A 23,070-nucleotide genomic window follows, 5' to 3' on the forward strand; every position below is an offset into this window, starting at 1 on the left:
TTAAACTTTACTTGGAGATCTAAAAGTTAGCCTATTGTTCCTCTCTATCTCAACTGTTCATACAAATTATTCATTACACAGCACCTTTATTTTCTCTTCCTTATCTGCACCACAATTAGCTAGTATACGATGAAGTACCGTAACAGCGGATCGGAGTAAACAATAAGAACAAAAGAACGGAGAACACAATCCAGCTTTCATGAAAACCTACTTACGCAAAATATCAAGAGCAGTAGACAGTACTGTAATTTCTGAATTCAACATTTTGTAGCTTTCCAAGAAACATCAGCAAGCCTTCAAAAATCACATACCCAGAAAAGGACGCTGGAAGATTTCCACACACATCACCCCTCATGTGTTTAATAGAGAGACAGAAAGCAGAATGAGACTTTTAAATGCACTGCATTTCTGTCCTGGGAGCTAATAACATGGCGTGGTTCCTCATTTACAGAATCACAGAATCACATGGGGTTGGAAGGGACCTCTGCAGATCATCTAGTCCAACCCCCCTGCCAAAGCAGGTCCACCTATAGCAGGTTGCACAGGAGCTTGTCCAGGTGGGTTTTGAATGTTTCCAGAGAAGGAGACTCCACCACCTTCCTGGGCAGCCTGTTCCAGGGCTCTGCCGCTCTCAAAGTAAAGAAGTTCCTCCTCGTGTTTAGGTGGAACTTCTTACATTCAAGTTTGTGCCCATTTCCTCGTCCTGTCACTGGGCGCCACTGAAAAAAGACCAGCCCCATCCTCTTGACACCCTCCCTTTAAGTATTTATAAGCATTGATCAGATCCCCCCTCAGTCTTCTCTTCTCTAGACTAAAAAGACCAAAGTCCCTCAGCCTCTCCTCGTAAAAGAGATGCTCCAGGCCCCTCATCATCTTTGTAGCCCACTGCTGCACCCTCTCCAGCCTGTCATTCTTGAACTGGGGAGCCCAGAACTGGACACAGTGCTCCAGATGGGGCCTCACCGAGGCGGAGTAGAGGAGGAGACTTTATTGAGTCAAGGAGACTTCAAGGAGACTTTACTGCAAGTCTCCTTGAAAACTTCTGCTTCATTTCCCTAATAAGAAATTTTAACAATTGGAAACAACAGTTTGGCACCAAAAAAAGATATGAGTTCTCTCAATAAACCCAAGTGTTAAATTTACTAGAAAGAACAACTTATCATTGAACGTAAATCTGACAACAGTAACAAAAGGGAGACTCCTGCCTCCCCAATGCAGGTGTATGGACAGATTATACTTTATCACCCAGCCAGTGCACAGCACGACACACAGCATAAAATTCCACCTCATAGTCAAGGCAGGCCATTGTGTGTAGGTGTGAATTCACCTGGTACCCTGTAACTACACATTTCCACCACAAGATGACACAGAAGAAAGCTCCTCTGTCCAAGTTGTTCTCATTTTCATCACATGATCACGTATTTTAAACTGACAAGTCTTAGGAAATTAAGTGAATTTTAAAAGCACAAATTGCACAAAGCAATCAAACTGTGCAAATTTGTAACGCAAAGTTCACACACTTTATTGTGTGTACTGCTGTAAAATAAATTTTGATTATGTTAAATCTGCACCAAATTAATGCAATTAACTAAAATACCAGAAAAACTGTAAACAGAATTCACTATAGAGTGGAAAAGACCACAAACCCTAAGGTATTTATTGAAAAAAGGATGAGAACCTGCTTCAGTGGCAACGCAGCTCCATCTGGTTGACATGCTTTTGCTAACTACCAACTTTTTGTCAGTGGCAAACCCAGCATTATTGTAGTGGCAGGAGGAGGAGGAGGTTGAAGAATCTCATTCAGATGCAGAATCTGAAAATCACTATCCAAAATACTAACCCTTGTTGGCAGCTCTCCACTGCCATCTGCAACGCAAGGGGAAGAGAGAACAATGCAGAGAGTTGATACAACAGAACAGTCGTGTAGGTTTTAATTGGAAATGATGAACAAGTGATAAAGGTTTTTTTTATGAATGAGAGACAGGGAATTCAGTGAAACATTCTATCCCTGCGAAACCGAAGTGTTATTAATGCCAAGTTAAACACATACGCTCCTAACTATTTTCTTTTGAGTCATATAGGCCACAGACTGCTAACAGAACAAAAAACCCTCAGTGCTTTATTGGCAAGATGCATTTGATAATGGGCAACTTCACACCAAGACTAACAGATATTTGGGGCAGAGAACCTTACGGTCTTCAAGACTTCTACCTAAATTACATTCAGACTGTCTGAAAAGCCGCCATCATAAATGTGTACACCCAAAACAAAAGATTAAACACCAAGCTCACCATTAACACACAAGACAGATTTCCAATGTTTACAGAGATTAAAAAAACAAAACAAAAAAAAAACCCCACACACCTCAGGTCTGACAAATCCCATAAGAAACTCAAAATAGTACAATTTACAGAGGAAAGCATTCATGGAACATGAGTTAATAGATTCCCAAAGGGGCCGTGTATTTCTGAAAATGTTTTTGAAGTCTTTTTTGTGCACAAACTTCACTAAGAAGTCCAGCTTATGCACAAGAACTTGAAGATCTCTAACATAACAACAAAAAAAACCAACAACAGATTTAAAGAAGGTTCCTTGATAAATAGTTATTGATAAAGAGTACTTAGCAAAAACACCAGTATAATACAGTAGTTACTTGCTCTATTATCCAAAGAGTTACTCCATGTACTTTATTTCTTTTGCCACAGAACTTAGCCATAATTGACCTCTTTTGACGTATATTTGAGAAGCTTTCAAAAGTATAAGCATATGTAGACACACCACCTATTTTAAAGAAAAATTAAATGGAAAACAGGAAAAGGAGAATGTCCAATGGTCAGGATGTTCATCACCAACAAAAGAACAGAGACCAGTAAAGGAAGTCTGAAGCAGGGCTCAAACATTTGGATATCTAAAAAGGAAAGCTGTTTTGGAAAAGTTTGAGGAGATCAGCTGCTCCTAACTGGACAGGTGACTGTTACAGCAAAAGGAGCAGACAGCGCTCAAAATTACACCGAAACTAAACAGGACATTTGAACTTTTGAAACAGAGATTAACAAATACATTGGGTTCCGAATCATTTAGACTTTTAAATACAGACAAAGTATCTTTTAAAAAGATTAGGCTACATTTATCAGAAGTAATCACACTCAGTGAACAAGTGTGAGGTAACAGTCTGCATAAGGCAACAGATAGAGCTACGTGAGCAGAGTGTAACCCTCTAACAGAAAAATCTCCAGCTCTGAACCCTTGTGGTAGTAAGGTTGTACTCCATCCTGTTTCATAAATGCTTGAACCGATAGATATCATACTAAAACACGATTATGACTTGAGGCACATTATTAACTTAAAATGGCCGTTATAATAATAGCAATACTGAAAGTGAAAAAAAAAAAAAAAAAATACAGCATGAAGCAAGTAGTGGCCTAGTAAAAAAAGGGTAATGTTTGTAGTGTTTTGCTTTGGTTTCCCCCCTCCCTTATCTCACATTGATGAGTCCCACGACATAAAGCAAGAAACTAAGTTTTTCTACAGAGCTCTAGAGGAGTGCACCTGAAATGCTGCACTGAGTATAACATACCAAAAATATATTGAAAAAAATTTTCAGATATTGAGAAAGTTCAGAGAGAGTGATGAAAAAGATCAGTAGATGGAAAAAAAAAAAAAAGACTAAAAAAAAAAGATTAAATCAGTGCAAGTCAACTAGAATGATGTGATGTGAAAGTTGCCTATACACCTTTGTAATGGAGAATAAAAAGTAATTATTTAGAGAAGTTTTTTCTCTAGCTATAAAAAGATGAATGAGGAGGCGAACATTGTTAGACAAAAGAGTCCCTTCATAAGCATATTTCTCTGGCTGGAATCATCTCCACAGTAAGATGACAGGCACATCAAGATTTAGACATTTAAAACCATATTAGGCAACTCATACATAAAGGTACTGCAGGTCAAACCTGCTCTTTCATCAAAGTGCATTAGATTATTTAACAGATTTTCCATCCCCAACTTCTAACCCCAAAATAAGCAGAGATATTATTCTAGGAAGAGTCTTTAGAAAACAAGCCCATAAAACAAACTCTATTGTATTTCTTGTGAATAAAAGTAAAATGAGAAGCAATTAGAATTATAATGAACTCATTAACTCAAAACAGCCGCATAAATAAAAGTAAAGCAAGTCTGAAAAACCTGTCTAAAATAGATGACGAGAGTTTTCCAGAGGGTGGATGAATCAGTCTGGTTTAAGTCAAAATGAAATGTGGAAATAGTTGCAAACTGTCCATGGACCAGTGTCTCATTCTAAGTAACATCATGAAACTGGTACAAAAATTACCTTGAAGATAAATTAATTCTACATTCATAAACAGCATACCAAGCTCTTGACAGCTATACAGAAAGCTGTAGAGCTTGATGCCAAAGAAATGGATTTACATTATTTTAAAAAGCACACTGATGAGTAATCTGTTCTGTCTTACCATCGCACTTTATTGCAGGTCTGTGTAGCGCCAAGAGGAGAACCTGCCACCATGGGGACTTGGATGGGGCTGTGCTGTTTGTTCATGACAAGATCCAACTTCTCTTCCAATGATTTACAGGTAGCCTCTAGCGCCAGCAACTTTGCCTCAATGCTATCCAGCCGCAGGCATATCGTCTGATTAATGGAATACAGGAATGACTAGAAAAGGGAGAAGGCAAAAGAAACTGATTTTAAAGACTTAAGCATTTATCTTCAGCAACATACACATAAGGAAGCTCCAGATAAATGTGACTGGAAAACAATTCTAAAGGAACTAGCAGCGTTCCTAGTGACAAAACTCAGCCACGTACAAAACCGATGACATCCAGGAGCATTTTAGCATTCTCAAATTCTTCCAGATCTTTATTTAGAAGCCAAAAGCATCCAAGCCAAACACATTTTCACCTAAGCACTTTGTTAGTATGATTTCATACACCACAAAATCATTTCAAATGACATGCCAAGGCCTTTCATTCGATACATGTAAAAACAAAAGGATTATAAATCTATGAACGCATCCTCCTGGATAAAGTTAAATAAGATTTTTTCCTGCCCAAACAGATAAATTCAGAGGATTACAGTGGAAATTATATCAACACAAATAACCTCAGAGACAATTAATGCCGCTCAGTTAAGTTTTCTCCTGAACAGCAAATCAAGAAAAGCAAATAAATAAAATCTGTTTTCCTAAGCAATTTTATTTAAAAGAGAGCATATTCTACTTGGTTTCTCTTGAGAAAAATAGGCCATTAAAGGGTAATGTTACACACATTCTCCTTTGCAAACAGCAACTATGCCATCTTGTGGCCCTCCACTACAATTTACCCATCTAATCAAGCTGGTTTACCGTGCTGCTGCCCCACTGCTCCTTCAATACAGAGCTTCAGTTTCTATGTCCATTTCAAATATGCAGAATTACATACTATTTAACATGTGAGGCAGTAAAGTACTACTTGGATACTTATGCTCCAAGACATAAAAAAAATCCCAAACCTAAAGCACACTGGTGGGAAGAGCAGGGGAAGTTCTTCAAGTACACAAAAGCCTGAGCTACTGAGCCTGAACCAAATATGGCTTAACTGTAAGAAAGCTGTTAGCTTAAAATAATAATTTAAAACATGCAGAAAGTAGCTACAAATTGTAATACAAATACATGCTCAAGTTTATCTTTTAGGTCAACTTTATTCACTTTATCAAAAAATGTACTCATAGTTATGTTTGAGTCACTGAAAATAATTCTGATGACATTTTATATCACATATAAAAATCTTGCTACTGATTTTACAGTGGAAGATTAGCCAATCATCCAGGTTTTACAATTTATGCACAAAAATGAACAAACATTTACAAGACCACTGTGAATAATTCCAGTATTATATATAAACAGTTTATTTCACATTCTTTTTATTTAATATATTTCTCCAAGAAGTTAACTTAATTGGTATTATGAAAAAAAGCAGGAAAAGGCATTATCATAACCTTAATAGAGGGATCCTGGCAATTAATTTCTATACGCTGACGTTTCAGAGCAGGCTCTACATCATCATCTGCCACTTCATGATTCTCCAACACAACTGTGAAGAAAAATAAGCATTGCCATAATTTATAATATAAGAGGACAAGGCTCAAATTAAAAATACATTAAATGGATAAACTAAAAAAATATGAAAGGCATTAACATATGGGTTTTTTTAAACTTACTTGGGTTTTCTCTTTTATGACAATGGCTTACTGCTTCTCAAAGGATGTTTATCCAAATCTGAGACTTTGTTTCAAACGCACCAAGGATGTAACACTCAAGTATTACCTTGGATTTTTTAATGAGGAATTTACCACGATGTAATAGAGTCATCACATGAGTTGTTTTGCTTTCACAGATTCTACAGGCTTCTGAACCCTTGCGTTTATACAAAACCAGAAAAGGTACTAATGAAGTTCTATACCAAAGACAGGGCTACACCCAGTACTCAGTGTAGTAGTGGGTTATTTTTCCTCAATGTAGATGAACAAAACCCCACAAGCTTTCCAAAATAAATACTTACATATGCAGACCTATAGGTTCTCATAGCCTTTCATCTAAAGATAAACATTTTGAAGAAAACAGTAACAAAAAAGAACCGCATTTAGAACTGGAAGGTCCGGCTGGTAAAATCAAGAGGTAGAGCCCTGAACAGTCTCATGGTCAGAGCATCACCTGAGACTGGGCCAGGTTGTAGTTCCTTTAGCAACCTGAGCAAAGACTTGTTGAAGGTCAACCATCCCACAGCTGACAACCCTGAACACCAAATTACCACCTGGGCTGGGACGTGCAGGTCCCAGCTTCTCCTCCAACTCTTTGGGAACATTTCCAAAGTAACTTTTTTGTTCTGCTTCAGAAAAAAAGTTTTTTTGATATGTGTTTCTGCTTTCTGTAAATGTACCATTCTTCCAGTCACTCACGTTGTAACAGCAGCATAGCATCAATGTCTATAGCTGATCTAAACACATTTTCCCTTAGTAGGTCAAGTTCTAAGCGAGAGGTATCACAATATTTGCTTTCACAAGTCTTTTACTGTCATTTTGTTACACATACAAAGGATTTTAATAATGTATGAGAGAAACTATTTTACAAGTAAAACAACAATACATAATAGATAGGTCATGGTTCTCATCTGAGCAAAAGCCTAAAACACATATCTTGTCTGGAGAAAAACAAAAGATTGCAGGAGGCCATATTTCATTCAAAGTTTTTGGCACTAGTCTATGTCTAAAATAAGGCCTTTAAAAGAAAAGTAAAAAAAAATAAATGATCTGATCTAAGGGGTATTAAAGATATGCAAGTCAGGTTATTGAAAACTCGGTATGTAGTCTTAACAAGCGCCTCAGAAAAAAAAATTAATAAAGCAGTGCTGCAGTTTGTTAAGAAAAGTTCAAAAGCGGTTTCCACCTTGTTAATGGGCAATACTATAAATGATCTTTCTCATGCCATCCCTACCACCTCTACTGTACCTGGGTTATCTGGAGTCAAGTCTTCAACAGCAATCTGAACAACATCTGCCAAATCCTGTTCTGACATCATTCAGAACCAGGCAGCAATATCCAGTCAAACACCACTGCAGGCCCCCAAATAAGTAATTTTACAAGTCATGCAATCCTGAAAAACAAGAGCAAGATGAGTGTAAATATAGAAATACTTGATAGATCAATACTGCATTTATTTTTTCATTCTTCCTCTAGAAAGGAGATGCAGTTCCTAATGGAAGTGACCAACCTACAAAGCGATCATTCAATGCTACCAACTGCTACTTTATTCAGTAGCCTCATCAAAGAGCCAACAAGGACTGAACTACTGCATCACCTCCAGGAGTAATCTTTCTATATACTAGACTGAGACAAGAGCTCAAGGTCTCCTTGCTGATTCACCTTTCCGCATTCTCCCAATGGATAAAGAGAAGATTTAGCTTCAGAGATTGGCAGTTCATCAGTATAAAATACAAAATAAAGTATTTTCTTTTAAATGGATTTTTGTTTTAGAAGTTTTAAGAGCATACCAGACCATTCCTAAATTGCAGGGGTTTGATTTACAAATTATTACATAGCTCTTGGAAGTGATCAGACTTTAGAACTTAGTCCTGAGGTAGGGAAAGCATATGAAGGTCGATTTGCAATTCGATTTGCAATTGCCGCATTCTGTACAGATCTATATGAACACAAGATCCTTACATACAGGAATTTGAACAGGCTTCTAAAATCTTCATAAACATTCGGTGAGACCAGGAAGCTTCCTTGCAGCTAATTACAACTTGAAGCAAAACTTCACTCTTTTTTTTTTCCTTGGCTGTTGAACTTGCCTAGTTTTTCTACAGCTCAATTCCGATGAAACTATTTTCAGAATATGGTCCTGATTTTAAAGCCAAAATATTTCTCAGTCCTGCTCCCTTGGAATTCTCTGTCAAGGTTATTTATTAGTGTTTTAAGAGAAACCTTCAGCCTGTAAAATTGAATTAAAATCACTGGAACCATTCATATCTGTACTTTCCCACAGTTTACAAAAGGATGGACAATGAAGACCAAGACATCAGCCAATTTTTTTCCTTTCTAACCTGAAGCAAAAAACACTGGAGAGAGAATTTGAGGTTTACCAATGGAAATGGTAATTCATCCCTCAACACTGAATCAAATCCAACTATGCATAAGGATTTTCCTCTTTCCCTCTTCCACTCGAGCACACGAAAGCCATTAAGCCAGACAGGTGGAGTACAAATTTTTGAAGAGAGCAACGCAACCTACAGAAGAATTTTGAGACTGGCCCGAGCGACCGCTGCGCGATGTGAAAGCCCATCTCAAAAGGAGGACTCCCCACGTATCAGAATTGTTTACTCAAAATACCAGCTCTGCCAATACTGAGTCATTTGAAATTCGGATCATGGTGAAAAGCTGTTGGGACAGCACAGACCGTGGCAGCACGCCCAAAAAACCTGGCAATACATTAGTGCATATGGATGCCATTTTGGCAAATTATATTTGCCATTTCTGAGAAATCCTGGTAACCAGCCAGACTGAGCATAATAAAACAGCTGTGCTACAGTTACTGTTTCATAATGTCACATACTGCTAGTAATATTAAGAACCCTGCCCTCAACTTGAAGGAAGACATCCGCGACTCTAAACACCAAAAAAGGACAAACTAGAACAAAGCCCCAACTTTTAAAACTTTGTCTGTTTACACGATTCAAGATTTCACTGATACTTCACATGTTGCATTTAAGCCAGTTATAGCTACAACAGTATTTGTTTATAAAACATTCCAAAGCATTTCCAATGCATTTGTTTAAACCCATTTCAATATTTCATGTGATGCACATATTTAGCCTTCCAAAACTCATTATAAAAAAAAAAAAAAATAATCACTGAAATTAATTAAACCTTTCTTCAACATAAACAAAAAATAATTTCCCACCTCTGACATCTATTGTCCACCTCTCATGGGTCATAAAGTATTCAACCTCACATCAAAAAAGGAGTCCCAAAATATTTTGTCACAAAGTCTTTAAACAAGGGCATAACAACTAAATTATGACTGGCAGAACAGCTACTACACATACACGGCAATGTGTCTTCACAACATTAGTATTTATTTCCATTGAAACAAATTTTATTACATTTTCTGTAAGTCAGACACAGCTCATAGGCAATTAGCCAACATCATGATAGAACACATTTTTGCCTCCTCAAGAGGCAGAACAAAATATACTTCTGCTCTCACCACACACAGTGAGCTCCTGTATCAAAACGTAAGGGGAAAACAAATACATTTGTTATTAATGCTAGATGTGTGGATTAGGAAAGCAACGCCCAAGTAAACTACATTGGGTACTGCAACCACAATAGCCATCTCCCAACTTGAATAAAATGCTCCTCTTCCAAATTTAGAATTTCAATTTATAATAGAAAATTTTAGCAATGGTCTAACCTTCCTTTGAGAACCAATGGTAAAAGCCCGATAAACTAATCTAAATCTAATCCTGTTAAATTTTATCAGCTTTAAAAAGCCTCAGTCAACAAAGTCAAAATAATAACTTTGCCAATATAGTTTTCACATATTTTACTCAGTGAATTATTTACCAGCACTTCCTCACGTAAAACACTTTTCTTGAAATTTCCTTTATGTTTCCAGCCTTTTCTTTATTTTTTTTTTCCTTCCTTTCTTCTGGCTGAAACCCTAGTCCCCATCAATTCTAAATCAAGTACATGTACATTGGCATTAAGAAGCTAATGCTGAAATTTTACCTCGAACTAATACTAAGCTATAAGAAAAAAATATTAACAGAAAGCCAGGAAGCCAGGGATAAACTACAACAGGGACATGAAACGTGCCCAGTTTTTCTCCCCCAGTCAGCATGTGGAAGTTGGATCAACGGAGCAGTACTTTATAGTCAATTTGCCATTATCTGGGGGAGGCGTATGGGAAGACAGCTTATACCAGACAGTGGAAAATATCTCATTAATACATACATTAGAGGAGGCCTAATACATACACTACAGCCAAACTCAAATGGACTCCAGCTGAGCTACTTAGGAGGATCTACGCTGTGCTCATCACTTCTCCTGGAGGGCTTTTTTGGGGGTTGGAAGAGATCACTTCAACTCTTACCCAATGCAAAAACTGAAAAACAGGTTACGGTGTGTATCAGAGGGATTTTCCTCCCACCTCCATTCCCACTTCAGCCCTGGGTGCCCTCAAATCTCAGTTACCTCAAATGTTTCTAACCCTCCAGACTTCTTGCGCAACGCAGCCAGTTCCCCCATCAGCTCTTTTACTATCCACCCTCTCCCCACCCCAGGCCAGACACTACTTTGGGAATCCTTGCCTAATAAACCCACCAGAAACCTATTCCTGTTGTATAAAGCAGCACCAATTAAAAATGGTCTCACATTTTAATCACAGTGCGTAATGGAAATAACCACACATAGCAAACATACTGCACTAAATTCCTTCTTATCTCCAAAAGGAAAAATAATTTTTCAAAATTTGAGGAAACAGTCCTAAGATTCCAAGACAGAACAACTATCAATATGGAGTAACAGAACAAAATCTTCCAACAATAAATACAGTCTATTTCATCACCCATCAAAACTTAAAAATACTCATTTCCCTATTTATGTATTATGAGTTGAAAGTAAAGACAAATACTCCTCCCCGTTCTTGGCTTTCCATATTCAGAAACAAAGGCAAAAAGGGGAGCAAAATGCCTACAGAGCATTCCTACAGCCACTTGTTAGGAGGTGGCCCTATTACTGGAACTCTCAGAAAAACTAATCAGAGACAAGTAAAGGTATAAATTTAAAGTAGATTAGCTAAAGTGCACTAAATATCTCTGCCAATACTCTTACTCAGAATTGATACTCTTAACACAGAATTAAAGTAGCCTTTGTTTAATTAAGTAAATTAATATTTGTAAACAACTAAATTAAATACACCTGAATTCCAGATTAGTTTTTCCACACACAAGTTTAATGCAATTTAATTAATCTATTTTAAAACATTAATTCAGAATAATTCTTCCGAGCAGTCCCTTGTAAACAAACCTATTTACTGAAACATCTGATGGCTTTACAAAGTCACAGGGCATCATTCCAAAGTGTATAATCAAAAACATCCAGCGCCTTGTTAACATATAAAAACGTGCACAAAACATCATCTTTTCTCTCATATGAATTAGTGAGGCTAAACACTATACTTAAAAAAAAAAAAAAACCACACAAAGCAAAACATTTTCCAAACCTCTAGTCTAGTTAAGAGTGTTTAATTGAACTTCTCTTATTTAAGCAGCTAATCACTCCCTTGGCTAGTATTTCTCAGTGCTATTGATAAATGAAAAAACTCTCTCATACTTCAACTTGCACTATGACAAAAATTTACTTATGATTGTGTGAAAAAAGCTGAAGGGTGCCAGGATTTCCCCAACCCAAAACCCCCAAATGTTTTTCCTCTTCTTCATTACACTTTTCCTTTAAATCAATTAAGGCCAATTTCCAAATGTCATTCCTGTTACAAATATGTACCTATTATTCTTTATACAAGCACTATTAGCCAATCAGCCCATTTTTTTGAGCCTAATATCTACTGTGAATGGAACAAAGAAAGGTCCTTATCTTGCCAAGAGCTATGATTTGCTGACACTTATAAAAGTTCTCTGAAACACTAAACCAACCAGACTACAAAGGCAAGCCTAATGGGAAGAACATATTTTATACGTGCATGCAACTGTATTAATCTTCTGTAAGGACAATGTTGTGCAGAAGTAAAACGACCTTATGCTGTAAAGGAATTATACTATAAAGATCATCTTCCCTCTGAAAGTGAAGATCCATAGAGGACACAACGCTCATTAACTCTACTGCTTTAGGTCAGTTCAACTTCCCCAAGTACTTGTCCCTTCAGGGGAAACAGCCCAGAAGGACCACTGAGCTTTTAGTCTCTGTGCAAAGAATAATCCACACCAAATACGCCTTTGTGCAGCTCAGTTTAAGCCACTCCGGAAGCAAATTAAAACCAGCAAAAAGGCACTTCAAGTACAAAAAAAAAAAAAAAAAAAAAGTAATTTTCACATGCTAGTCTTAAAGAAGAATAGCCAGCACGTTCAGGTTAATAACCCTGGCTAACCTGGCAGCACATCTCCTGCACTGACAAGCCTGCCGTGTCCTCGCAGAAACAACCTCTATGAGTAGTCCCACGGAAAGAACTGGGAAATGTTCATGTAACTCAATACATGAAGTTCTTCACGCGTATCACAAGGTTCAGAACCCGACAATGCTCTTTTAGTTTTGCTCTGTGACCTGCAACGTTTTTCTAATCCCGAAGTCTAGCTTCTTCTCCAAGATAAAGTCACTTTAGTTGGCAGCTGGAACACAGCCTTCCTACACTAATAATTCCCCAACAAGCCGTGTCAGTGCAAATGTTAATGCACTGTAACATACAAGGAATAACATAATAAAAAGCAACAACTTAATAGCATGCAGGGTTAAATGCACTGTAAATGCAAGAGCTACCAGCCTCCCTTATGCTCCAGCTCTCAGAAGCTGCAATCTATCAGAATATGAAGTTGAAAATTATTTTCAGTGGGAGGATGGGGAAAAAAAAAAAAAAATCAGAATTTACACTTTTTTATTACTACTACTAAAAACATAAAGGATAAGATTCTAATCTTTCTTAGCATCTGTTTATCTGTCATCCTTATTCTCAATCCAACTTAAACAGCAAGTAAAAACATTGTGGTTTGAGTAAATTTCATAATAAAACGACACAAGCATTTCAGTTTAACAATTTTAAAAATTAGTGTAACAATATACAGGCATCTTTGGTTCAGCCAAAGATCAGGAAAAAAAGTCTATCCTCCCAAAACATGACAGAAATGTTCCTTATCTGTGAAAACACGGACACCAGCCATAACATTCTGGAGATAGATATATAAAATAAATATCGCTCACAGAGATGCTATGCTGATGGACTCCAGTACAAGTTCTTAAAATATAGATAGCAACCAAAAAAAAAAAAAAAAGAAAAAAGGAAACAGCTGCTCCAAGAATAAAGGATCTTGAAATTTCTTTGGAGTACAAAATCTTGCAGGGAGGCAGAAATTCTTAGATATTGCTATGAAAGCTCACATTGTTATTATTGTTTTATTGTTTTGCTTCTCGAAGCATTCTCCCCCCCCCCTTTTTTTTTTTTCCTTTCCTTCATTCCACCTGGTAAAAGCCACTGTTTTGCTTGGATGCCTTTTTGTAATTCTTCTAAGACACTGCCATTTGCCACAATCCTAACAGAATGTACACAGGCTGAACCAGAAGTACCACTGTCCTGCTTTCGGTGTGCTCGTACCAGCCTAACACCTCCTGGCACAAGGAACGACAGTGTTGAGTGTGTGGCCACATACACCAGCAACTCAAGCACAAATTCTCTGTGCACTCTCTATAACCACTCTTGTTGCTGTCATGGGCCAACAGCCGAACCACCGCATCTTTGATATAATTATTCCCAAGTGAGCCAGGAAGGATATGTTAACACCTATTACAACTACACTTCCACGTGCTTACACATGCAAAAAAAGTCTGAATTTAATTTCACAGACATATAAATCCATTGAACGTAATGAGACTACCCATATGGACTGGATATACATTAAGTGTTTGCAGATTCAGTGCCGTAAGGCAGAGGTCAGTTTTCTGCATCAGGGTATAGTTATTCAGGACATAAGTCATTAATGCCAGGCACAATTTGTATGTAGGGCTGAAAACCAGGAAATATGAAACAAGAACTGGCCGGACAGCAACTGCAGTATGCAGAACCAGACACAGTCATGTGTTTTATCATTTTCAACCACTAGGTGGAGAATATTTATTGATAACAGCTCCAAAAAATAACCCAGCAAGTACTTAAATCTAAAGAACAAACTTCCAGAATTAGTTTCATACTATTCCCATAAAAGTCTCTCCCAGTCTCAAAGAGCTTCTACCTATGATCAGAATTTTTTTGAGATGGGTAGTCCAGATGTCCTTTGACCTTTGGGTAACTGTACCTTCATTTGAAGTTAGAAGTTACTACTCTTTTTATACAACCTCTTAATGTATTTTTCTGTGATCCTTCATATCAACTTTAGGAATTTCAAACCGCTGCCTAACACGATCAGAATTATTTAGGGCAGATCTTACATCTTTACAAAAACCATAACACTGATAAGCTGGTTTTTTTGTGCCTCAATAAACTCCAAAACATCCTGCAGATGTTGGGAACAGATATATTTTTGGTGACATTATCAGCATGACTTAAATGCTTGCGGAGTGTACTCCAATTAATGAAGGCAGCTCCGCAATGCCAGATTCAAAGCGCGCCTTAAAATACCACACCTAACTCACTCTGCCTGTGTCATTACACAGAGGTGGTTCTACCTCTTGGGCCTTTCTATGCCAGAAACTATCCTCAGGAAGAAAGAGTAAGTTTGCTCCTGTAAATTTCCTATTCAGGAGTACTTTCGTAAGTTTCTAGCAAAACGGCATTCCTGCTAAACAGGTAAAATCAAAACAAAAAAATATACTAACGCTATTTCTGCTTGAAACGCAAATATAAAAATATATGGAACAAAAATACAGCTGCACTCCCATTCATTGTCATGTTCGCCACAAGCAGAAAGCTCTTACCAGAACATTATGTATATGAGAAAGAGCAAAACTTTGCTTGAAGTTTAATACTGCAAGCGGATTATACAGCAGTCCAAACATTGTACTTAAAAATTTGATTTCCGAGTGCTTTGTTTCCTATTCTCCATCACAAAACCCAAAAGACATTAAAATGTTATGCTTCAGCTAATATGAAAGAAAGGCTGGTGGCGTACAGACTTCAGCAGCAACTGGTCCAGTACGATGTGTGCTATTGGTCCACCAAGGGATCACCGCGCACACTATCCATGATTCAATTTTCCCATCTGGGAAAGAAAAACAAAAAAAACAAAAACAAAAACAAAAAAAACAACCTTCGTCCTCAAAAAAAAAAAAAAAAGGTGCAGTATCTGCCTGGTTCCTGAAAAAAAGGTGTTATTTTAAATGAGTTGGTATCATCCTCCTGCAGGGGAAACAGAGGGAAGCAACAGTGATTTTTTAAACATATCATAGGGCCCTTACTGAGAAGTGACTAAGAGCTGAGGTGGTGGGAAAGCCAATACTCCAGAAAATACTGGTAGCTGAAGCGTCACCAGCTACGAAATCAACCTAGCACTAACTCAGAGCTACTAACACCCAAAGTTCTTGTACCACACTGTAATTTTCACAAACAGCAGCACAAAGTCACACAGCAAATGAGCTTCACCACCACTATTCAAAAGATCTGCAGAGGTAGCTGAGAAGCTGACTGAGAACAGCTGTGAAGTCTTCTTCCAGTCCCAGGAATCAAATCGCTTGGAGGAAGGGCACAAGCAGTACCAACATCTTTTACAGGCATTGGAATGTAGTCTTTTTTCAGATGAGCCTCCTCTGCAGCAGTGGGATGTGCATTATGCTCATAAAACATTAAGTTTCACTGAATTTCACTGAATTTTTTTTAGAGTTGGAAGGGACCATATAGATCATCTAGTCCAACTCCCCTGCTGAAGCAGGATTGCTTAGAGAATGCTACTCAGGACTGCATCCAGGCGGGTCTTGAAAATCTCCAAAGAAGGGGACTCCACAACCTCCCTGGGCATCCTGTTCCAGGGCTCTGTCACCCTCACGTCATAGTTACGTCATAAAAGTTACGTCATAAAGGGTCAAGGGAGCCCATTTTCCCCCCGCAAGGATGTGTAGACTGGAACAAGGTTTATCACCAGATCTTGGACCCTAAACTTGTACATGAGAGAAGATTTTGGAGAATACAATTTCTATCAAAATTGAGCTTTACTACGTCATTTGGGGGAGAGGGAAGTGTACTGATACTAAAACATTTTTAAAACTCAATGGCATAGACCGAAATAATTTTGAGAAACTTTAATTTCCCATATGGAGTGGACACCAAAAAGCTGAGCAGCTCTTTAAGACTGTATGTGATACATTTGTAGCTGCTTTGTAGCTAAACAATACTGTGTGTTGGTCAGAAAGTCTTTTGAGATACTTTCTGTACGACTGCTTGTACACAAAAGGATTTTTTTAAGGACTGTATGTCAAACTGTATGAACAGATCTAGATACCAGCTATTTATTCAGTATTTCAATCCCATTTGGAAATTGGGAAATAAATAGCGTAACAAAAGGGTTGCCACTAAAAAATAGCAGTTCTAAAAAACTGTCAGATGCTACCGGGAGAGAAAAAGAGGTGAAAAAAAATTTAAACATTAGAACACTTGCTAAAACTTGCTGAATAAATGGCAGCTTCTGAATATTGACCACCTACATAATAATTTATACCTGATAAAAGCATTTGCATGCATCTCTAACGTAGCTTCATTCACTAATTGAATATTAAATCCCATAAGTTTCTTTCCTGCTTAATACTTCATTCTATTTTACTGTGTAACAGTTTGATATTTGCGAAAATCTATGCAACCTATATTATTTTATTTCCCTTTTGAAAGGCTGAAAGTACAAAGTCGAGATCAAAAGATGGGAAATAAAGATATTTTAAGGAAATTAGCACAGCTTTCAACTTATACTTCTGAAAGCCGAAGTTTTCATTATGTTATTCAGTTATTTCAGTATCACAAAGTAATTTCTCCCCCTCATTATAAAAAAAAAAAAAAAATTTAAAAAAAAAAAATCTTTCTCTGTATTCAAGAAAACAGCTTAATGAATACTATCACAGAGAGTACTTTAAACTTCGAATGACCACTGAAACGGCAAGGCCATTAACTCAATGCAATTATTTCATAAGAAATGTTTCCCAAAGAACACATTTTAGAGTAGATAAAATTTTCCAGGAAGATTCCCTCTTTCAGAGCCCCTCACAACCACAAAGCTTCGGTGGAGTTGGGTTCTGCTTCAGTGGGAAAAAGCACCCCAAGATGCCATGAGATTCTCTGACTCCATAGGAAGGCTTATCACCAGCTTTGACACCAATGACCACGTGCCAACAGTTCCGTTACCAGAAGAGCCTGTGGTTCTTCAAACCTTCCAACATCATTTATTCCAGGTTTATAAAGAGACCCAGAAGAAAGGCTGAGTGAAGAATAAGGTAGCAACCATACTATCTATATAGGAAAAAAACCCGAGCTGGATAAGACTTCTGTCCAAAGGACTGAACTCCCAAATCCCTAAAACACATCTTGTATTACTAAGTCTGCCAAAGCAAATATTACTTCACTTCACAGATCAAACACTGCAATTTAATGTAAATAGAAAATGATTACTTTTAAATACGTTGCTAAAAGGTGTATGTTAAGGGCAGGGGGGAGAGGGGAAGGGGTGTGTATGTTAAATTAGTTTCTTTTTTATTAGAAATTAACGAAAATGTGGAAAAGACCATAACAACACAATCTCACACTGAGGAAAACGTGTTAAAAGTGGAAAAACAATAATTCTTTAAGTTACAGTAGATAGAACTGACCTTTTTAATTAATAAAAGATACCTAATTCACTTTCACAGACATCTGATTTAAGTTGGAAACTATTATTTGCTCTGAAGAGTTAAAGATATCACTACATTCAGGGTGCATTCCAAACTGAAATCACAGCATTAGGCAAATATAAGTAAGTACATCTTTGATCAAACTAAAAAAAAATGGCTCTGACAGATCTTTCCAAGTTCAACAACATCCGTATTTTTCAATCATAAAGAATCAGAACGTTCTCTATTTAAAACCAAGTAAAAGATCATTTAGACACTTTAGTTCGTGCAGAAAACTGCTCGTATGTGTTTCTGGAAGCAGCCACGCTGGAGACATGACCTGTCACTGTCTGGGTAAAAATAAAGCAGCAGTAACTAAACCCCTGCATCCTGGGTAGTGGAGCTGAGCTCCTGAGCTATGCACACCCGGAGAAATACAAGCACAGCTCCCCCATCATGAGTACACCACATCACCAACAACACACCAGGCTAGGACTGGAACTGCGTGATGAAAAACCCCACCAGTGAAATTCCAACCAGAAGAGACTGCCGAGGAAAACATCTTGCCCCGTGCCGGTTTGCAACAAAACAGCACTGCTGAGAAGCCACTTCCATCTGGCTCAACTGTTCTACGTCCAGAACTGCTGCCTTCCTCAGCTCCAAGACATTGTGTGCGTGTCACGGGGCGCTCTCCCACGATACATCACGTGTCAGGTCTGTGTAGCGGAGTACAGACACTATGCCAGAATCTGTTTTCCTCTGACTATCGTATTCATTCACCGTGTTAAAAATAGCTCTTCTACAGAAACACAAAATAAATGCAGAGGCAGGATGTGGGAGTAAGACATACACCTGAACCTGACCTCCTTCGGTGTGCTTTACGAGACACCCTTGCTCAGTGCACACTTTTCATTGGCAGAAGGAATTAAACTGGAAGGTTACAGCATTAGAAAGTCTTAATTTCCTCTTTGCAGGAAAGAGGCTTTGCTGTATCACTGAGAGGCTTTGCCTTGGAAAGTTGTCCGCTCTTAAGTGCGGCGGACACCTCGGGACCAGTACGCACCATAACAAGCACCTGGCTCAAGTTCAAGGGAAATTTGTGCAAAATGGTTTATTCTTATGCGATCGGCTTACCCAAAAGCAGGCTCTTTGAAAGCAAAAGGGAACAATATAACTTTTTTCGGTTTTTATCATTTTATATTTTTCCTAGTATATGCACTGCTAATCTTCTATACACTGGAAAAACCTTCTGATCTAGCAATTCCAGAGGGGACAAAGACAGACCCCAATGTTGGCACAGGCTGTTACTATCAAAAAGCACGATGGCCAACATGAAACATACAATTAACCTGCTTATGCAAAAGTATTCTAATAGATTTACCTCCTGTAGTTACCTAGAAAAAGGAAACATTCAAGCTGCTGAAACAGACCTTAGCACTGTTTTAAAACACAGGTGTAATATCAGTATTTTTAAATTCTTACCAAAAATACTTATGAAAATAAACTGAAGAGCATCACTTCAGTAGAAAAATGTAGAGCAAGTAGTTCTTCACATTCTGAAATACTTTCATTAGTACAGTCTGATCCTGTTCTGCCATTCCACCTCCCTCCTTCAGAAAAAAAAAAAAAAAAGTAACCCCAGCTTTAAACTTGCAAGACTCTATATTCACAGGATGGTAAAGAGAGATAAGTTGGTAGAGATAACAGATACAATTTGTGTCTAAGGAGCAGGGAAGAAAGGGGTGTTCAACTTTACAGTTGCTATGAATTCACTCCACGGGTAGGAGAGATGTATTCTTTTTTCATCATAAAATACAGGTGGCTCCAATTTTCAGAGGGAAATTTAAAGTTAATGTATTTTTACCTTAAGTGGTCTAAATCAGGGTTTTACAAACAGGAAGCAAGATAAAAGAATTCTGTTCAACAGACAACATTACAAATTATTTTATTTAAAGTCCCAAATGCAAAGGGTTTTATGTAGTTAATCCTTTTGTGTGCTTTTGCTTAACATCTTAACGTGCAGTCTAACAAGTGGTAGGCAAAACTAAGCGCTTAACAGTAGCTTTAAAAACCTAAAGCTGCAAGAAAACAAGTGTTTGACAGGACTTTAAAGACATTTTATTCTTTTTATTTTTACTTGAAAAAAAAAATTATGATTTAGCCTTTTAATGAGTAGGTAAAAAAACAGAAAACATAAAATTACTTCAATAGTTACAACTAAAAATCAAGTTTCAAACTAAAGGAAATCAAATCTGTGAAAAAAAAATTTTATTGGCAAAGTTTAGCATACATAGACATTTTGTTGTTCTAATTCTAATCATTTGTTTCGCATTGTCTTCTCCTACAAGCTTTCTGCTCAATTCACATAAAGAGTTTCTGTAGATCTCTGGGACAAGGGCTCCTGTGCACAAAGAGAAATACCCATCTCTTCCTCTCAAAATGAACGTACTAAGAGAGTCTTTACTTTCTAAAAAGCATCACAGCAATTTCAATTCAAGGCATTCTTCAGTGAAAGATATGAAGACATTCAAGTTCTCACAAAATAAAGACACATATTCTTCCTGCACACACGATGATTTACAAATTTAGGGAAAAGCTCAAGATAAAAACCAGAAACAACCTCAAGCCCTTGCAAATGTGAGCATATTACTCCAATTAATGTGGGTTTGAATCCTACAAGACAGCACCACTCTTTGCAAAATCAAGGTAAACCTGTACGTAGCACCTCGGGTTACACGGAGCTGACTCTAAGCTCTTCTTCCTTCACCTAATCAGTACAAAACTCTGTAAAACATGTATGTTGTACTGTGTTAAAAACAGCACAGGCAGGAAACAAACCTTTTTCAAATATGTTTAGCAGAACACGTGCTGACAGAAGCCTTTCAACTGTGAACATTCATAATTAGCGCTAAATATATTACTACTCTACTCCTAATGTTATTATTCAATTACTCCTTTAAGAGAACCTTAAAATTTAAAACCTGTCCTGTAACCACACAACAACTTAAATATGGCTGGATAATTAAGACCTTAAAATCAGTTACTGTTATTGTAAAGCAGACTCTAAATTACAAAACAAAGAAAAAAGTTACAAAATATTTTCATCCTCTGAAGGAAATGGAATGTTTCCAAACTCTGAACTCAATCTTTTTACTCTCTTCAGTAAATTGACTAGTCTTTCTTTGTAACATCTTTTCATGTATTATTGAAAACTGAACTCCTGCCAAGATGTCATTCAACACAGGGACTAAGGTTCATACAGTTTCAGAATGAAATTCTTGTTGTTCTGGTCAATTCCTGGTCAATTTCTAGGGACATCCATTTTAAACATATATTAATACTTTCTAACAGAGAAAATCCATCCTTTCAAGAGGCACTGCTATAAAATTATTAAGACAAAGGCAGGTTTTTGTTTGGGTTTTTTAGCTTGTCATTTTAACATCTTGCTTGAGTACTCAAAATGCAACAAATTTTATGTTTGCTTTTTGAAAGACTGACATCAGCACAGTACTACACCTAAGGTAACTTCACATAGAAGGGAGAAAAATTGCAAAAAACGTTCCAAACTATAATTTTACAACAATCTGAAAGCTGCTTCCACTGAAGCAATCACTCAGTTACTAACAGCCCTCCAAACTTGTTTACTTGAAGAGGAAAAAAAAAAAGCTTCCCTTGAGAGGTCTAAAAATAAACTGATACATAAAGTATACGGCCCATAGTAGGATAAAATTACTATATTTGGTTAAGTACACAACTTCCCACTGTACAAGGATTTTAAAAAAATAAATTAAAAATAGCAACACTTGAATTGCAAATAAGGAAAAAGGGAAAACCCAGTGTGTTGTCAAACGGATCGCTAATATGAACAGACTAGAAAATACCGACCCCGATATGGATGTGAAAAACCCTTACTATGACTAAATGACCACACACGCAATACAGCACCTCAGGAGACTATATTTCTCCCACACACACTAGCAGGCATGGGAAAAGAAGCAGCCCCTTTCCATTACCGCTACCTGCAAGCAGCAGAGGGAAAAGGAAGAGGCAGTACCGATGTCGCCAGTCATTTACACTCTCTTACGACAGGGAGGGAGGGATGGAGGGAAGGAGGAGTACGTTCAGCGGTGCCCCTTCCCAAAAACGTGCCTACAGCGCAGCGTGTGCGCGACCCGGGAGAGGGAAGGCTCAAACCTGCCCCGTCCTTCAGAACGGGAGCACACGGGGCGAGGGGAGGCGGGGGAGACAGCGGGCACGGGCTTCGGGGACACTGCCAGGGGAGGGACAGCCCAGACCCTGCACCTCAAAAGCCGCAGGCCCCGCAGGGCTGACCAGCGGCCCCCACGCAGCGGTACGAGAGGGGGCGGCACTGAGGAGCCCCGGCAAGGGGGTGACAGCCCCCCCCGGGCCCGACCGCGGAGGAGGCAGGCAGGGGACGAGGCGATGAAGAGCAGCCCCCCCCCCCCCCCCCCCCGCCGAGGGCCCAGCTCCAGCGTCCCACGGCGAGAGGAGGCGAGTCCCCGGTCGCCACCACCCCCCCCCGCCCCGTCCGGGTGAGGGGGCGGGAGCCCGCCGCCCCCCCCCCGCCTCGGCCCCTCCCCGGAGCCACCGCCTCGCGGCCCGGGTGCTCGGGCGGCGCTGTGAGGAGCGGGCAGGCCGTTTGGGCCGGGGATCTACGCCCGGCGTCCGGCCCCCCGGGAGCTCAGCCCCGGCCATCCGGCCGCGGGGCGCCGCGGTTACCGTGTGCGGTGCCGAATTCTCGTGGTGTTTGTCGAGCGGCTGCGATAATGGCGTCCTTCCTCGCGAGAGATCTCCCTCTCCCCAGCGCGCAGGCGCCGCCGCGCTGCACCCGCTCGGCCCCCGCCCGCCCCGAGCGCCCGCGCAGGCGCAGGAGGGAGGCGGGCCGGGCAGCCGCCCTTCAGCGCCGCGCCGCCGGGGAGGACTACAATTCCCAGAGGGCAGCGCGCCGGGCCTGCGTTACCGCCCCCGCCGAGCAGGCCGGGATCTGTAGTACG

The 23,070-nt window shown here is 39.0% G+C and overlaps 1 protein-coding gene across 8 annotated transcripts in view; it reads right to left on the reverse strand.

The window, feature by feature from the left end:
• Positions 1-22,867, reverse strand: part of BANP (BTG3 associated nuclear protein) — a 157,061-nt gene extending 134,194 nt beyond the window's left edge. For 4 of the 8 annotated variants that reach the window (XM_074157901.1, XM_074157902.1, XM_074157897.1 and 1 more), the window contains exons 1-4: positions 7,488-7,568; positions 6,767-6,776; positions 5,990-6,084; positions 4,470-4,669 (exon numbers count right to left, since the gene is read on the reverse strand). In XM_074157901.1, coding sequence (XP_074014002.1) covers positions 4,470-4,669; positions 5,990-6,084; positions 6,767-6,776; positions 7,488-7,568 — 386 coding nt within the window. Of the gene's footprint in view, positions 1-4,469; positions 4,670-5,989; positions 6,085-6,766; positions 6,777-7,487; positions 7,644-22,795 lie in introns of those variants that run through there. The other 4 variants (XM_074157903.1, XM_074157904.1, XM_074157899.1 and 1 more) reach the window with 2 other exon arrangements.
• Between the last annotated feature and the right edge of the window lie 203 nt (positions 22,868-23,070).

Source organism: Numenius arquata, chromosome 13 (genome assembly GCF_964106895.1).
Source record: "Numenius arquata chromosome 13, bNumArq3.hap1.1, whole genome shotgun sequence".
Classification (NCBI taxonomy): Eukaryota; Metazoa; Chordata; class Aves; order Charadriiformes; family Scolopacidae; genus Numenius; species Numenius arquata.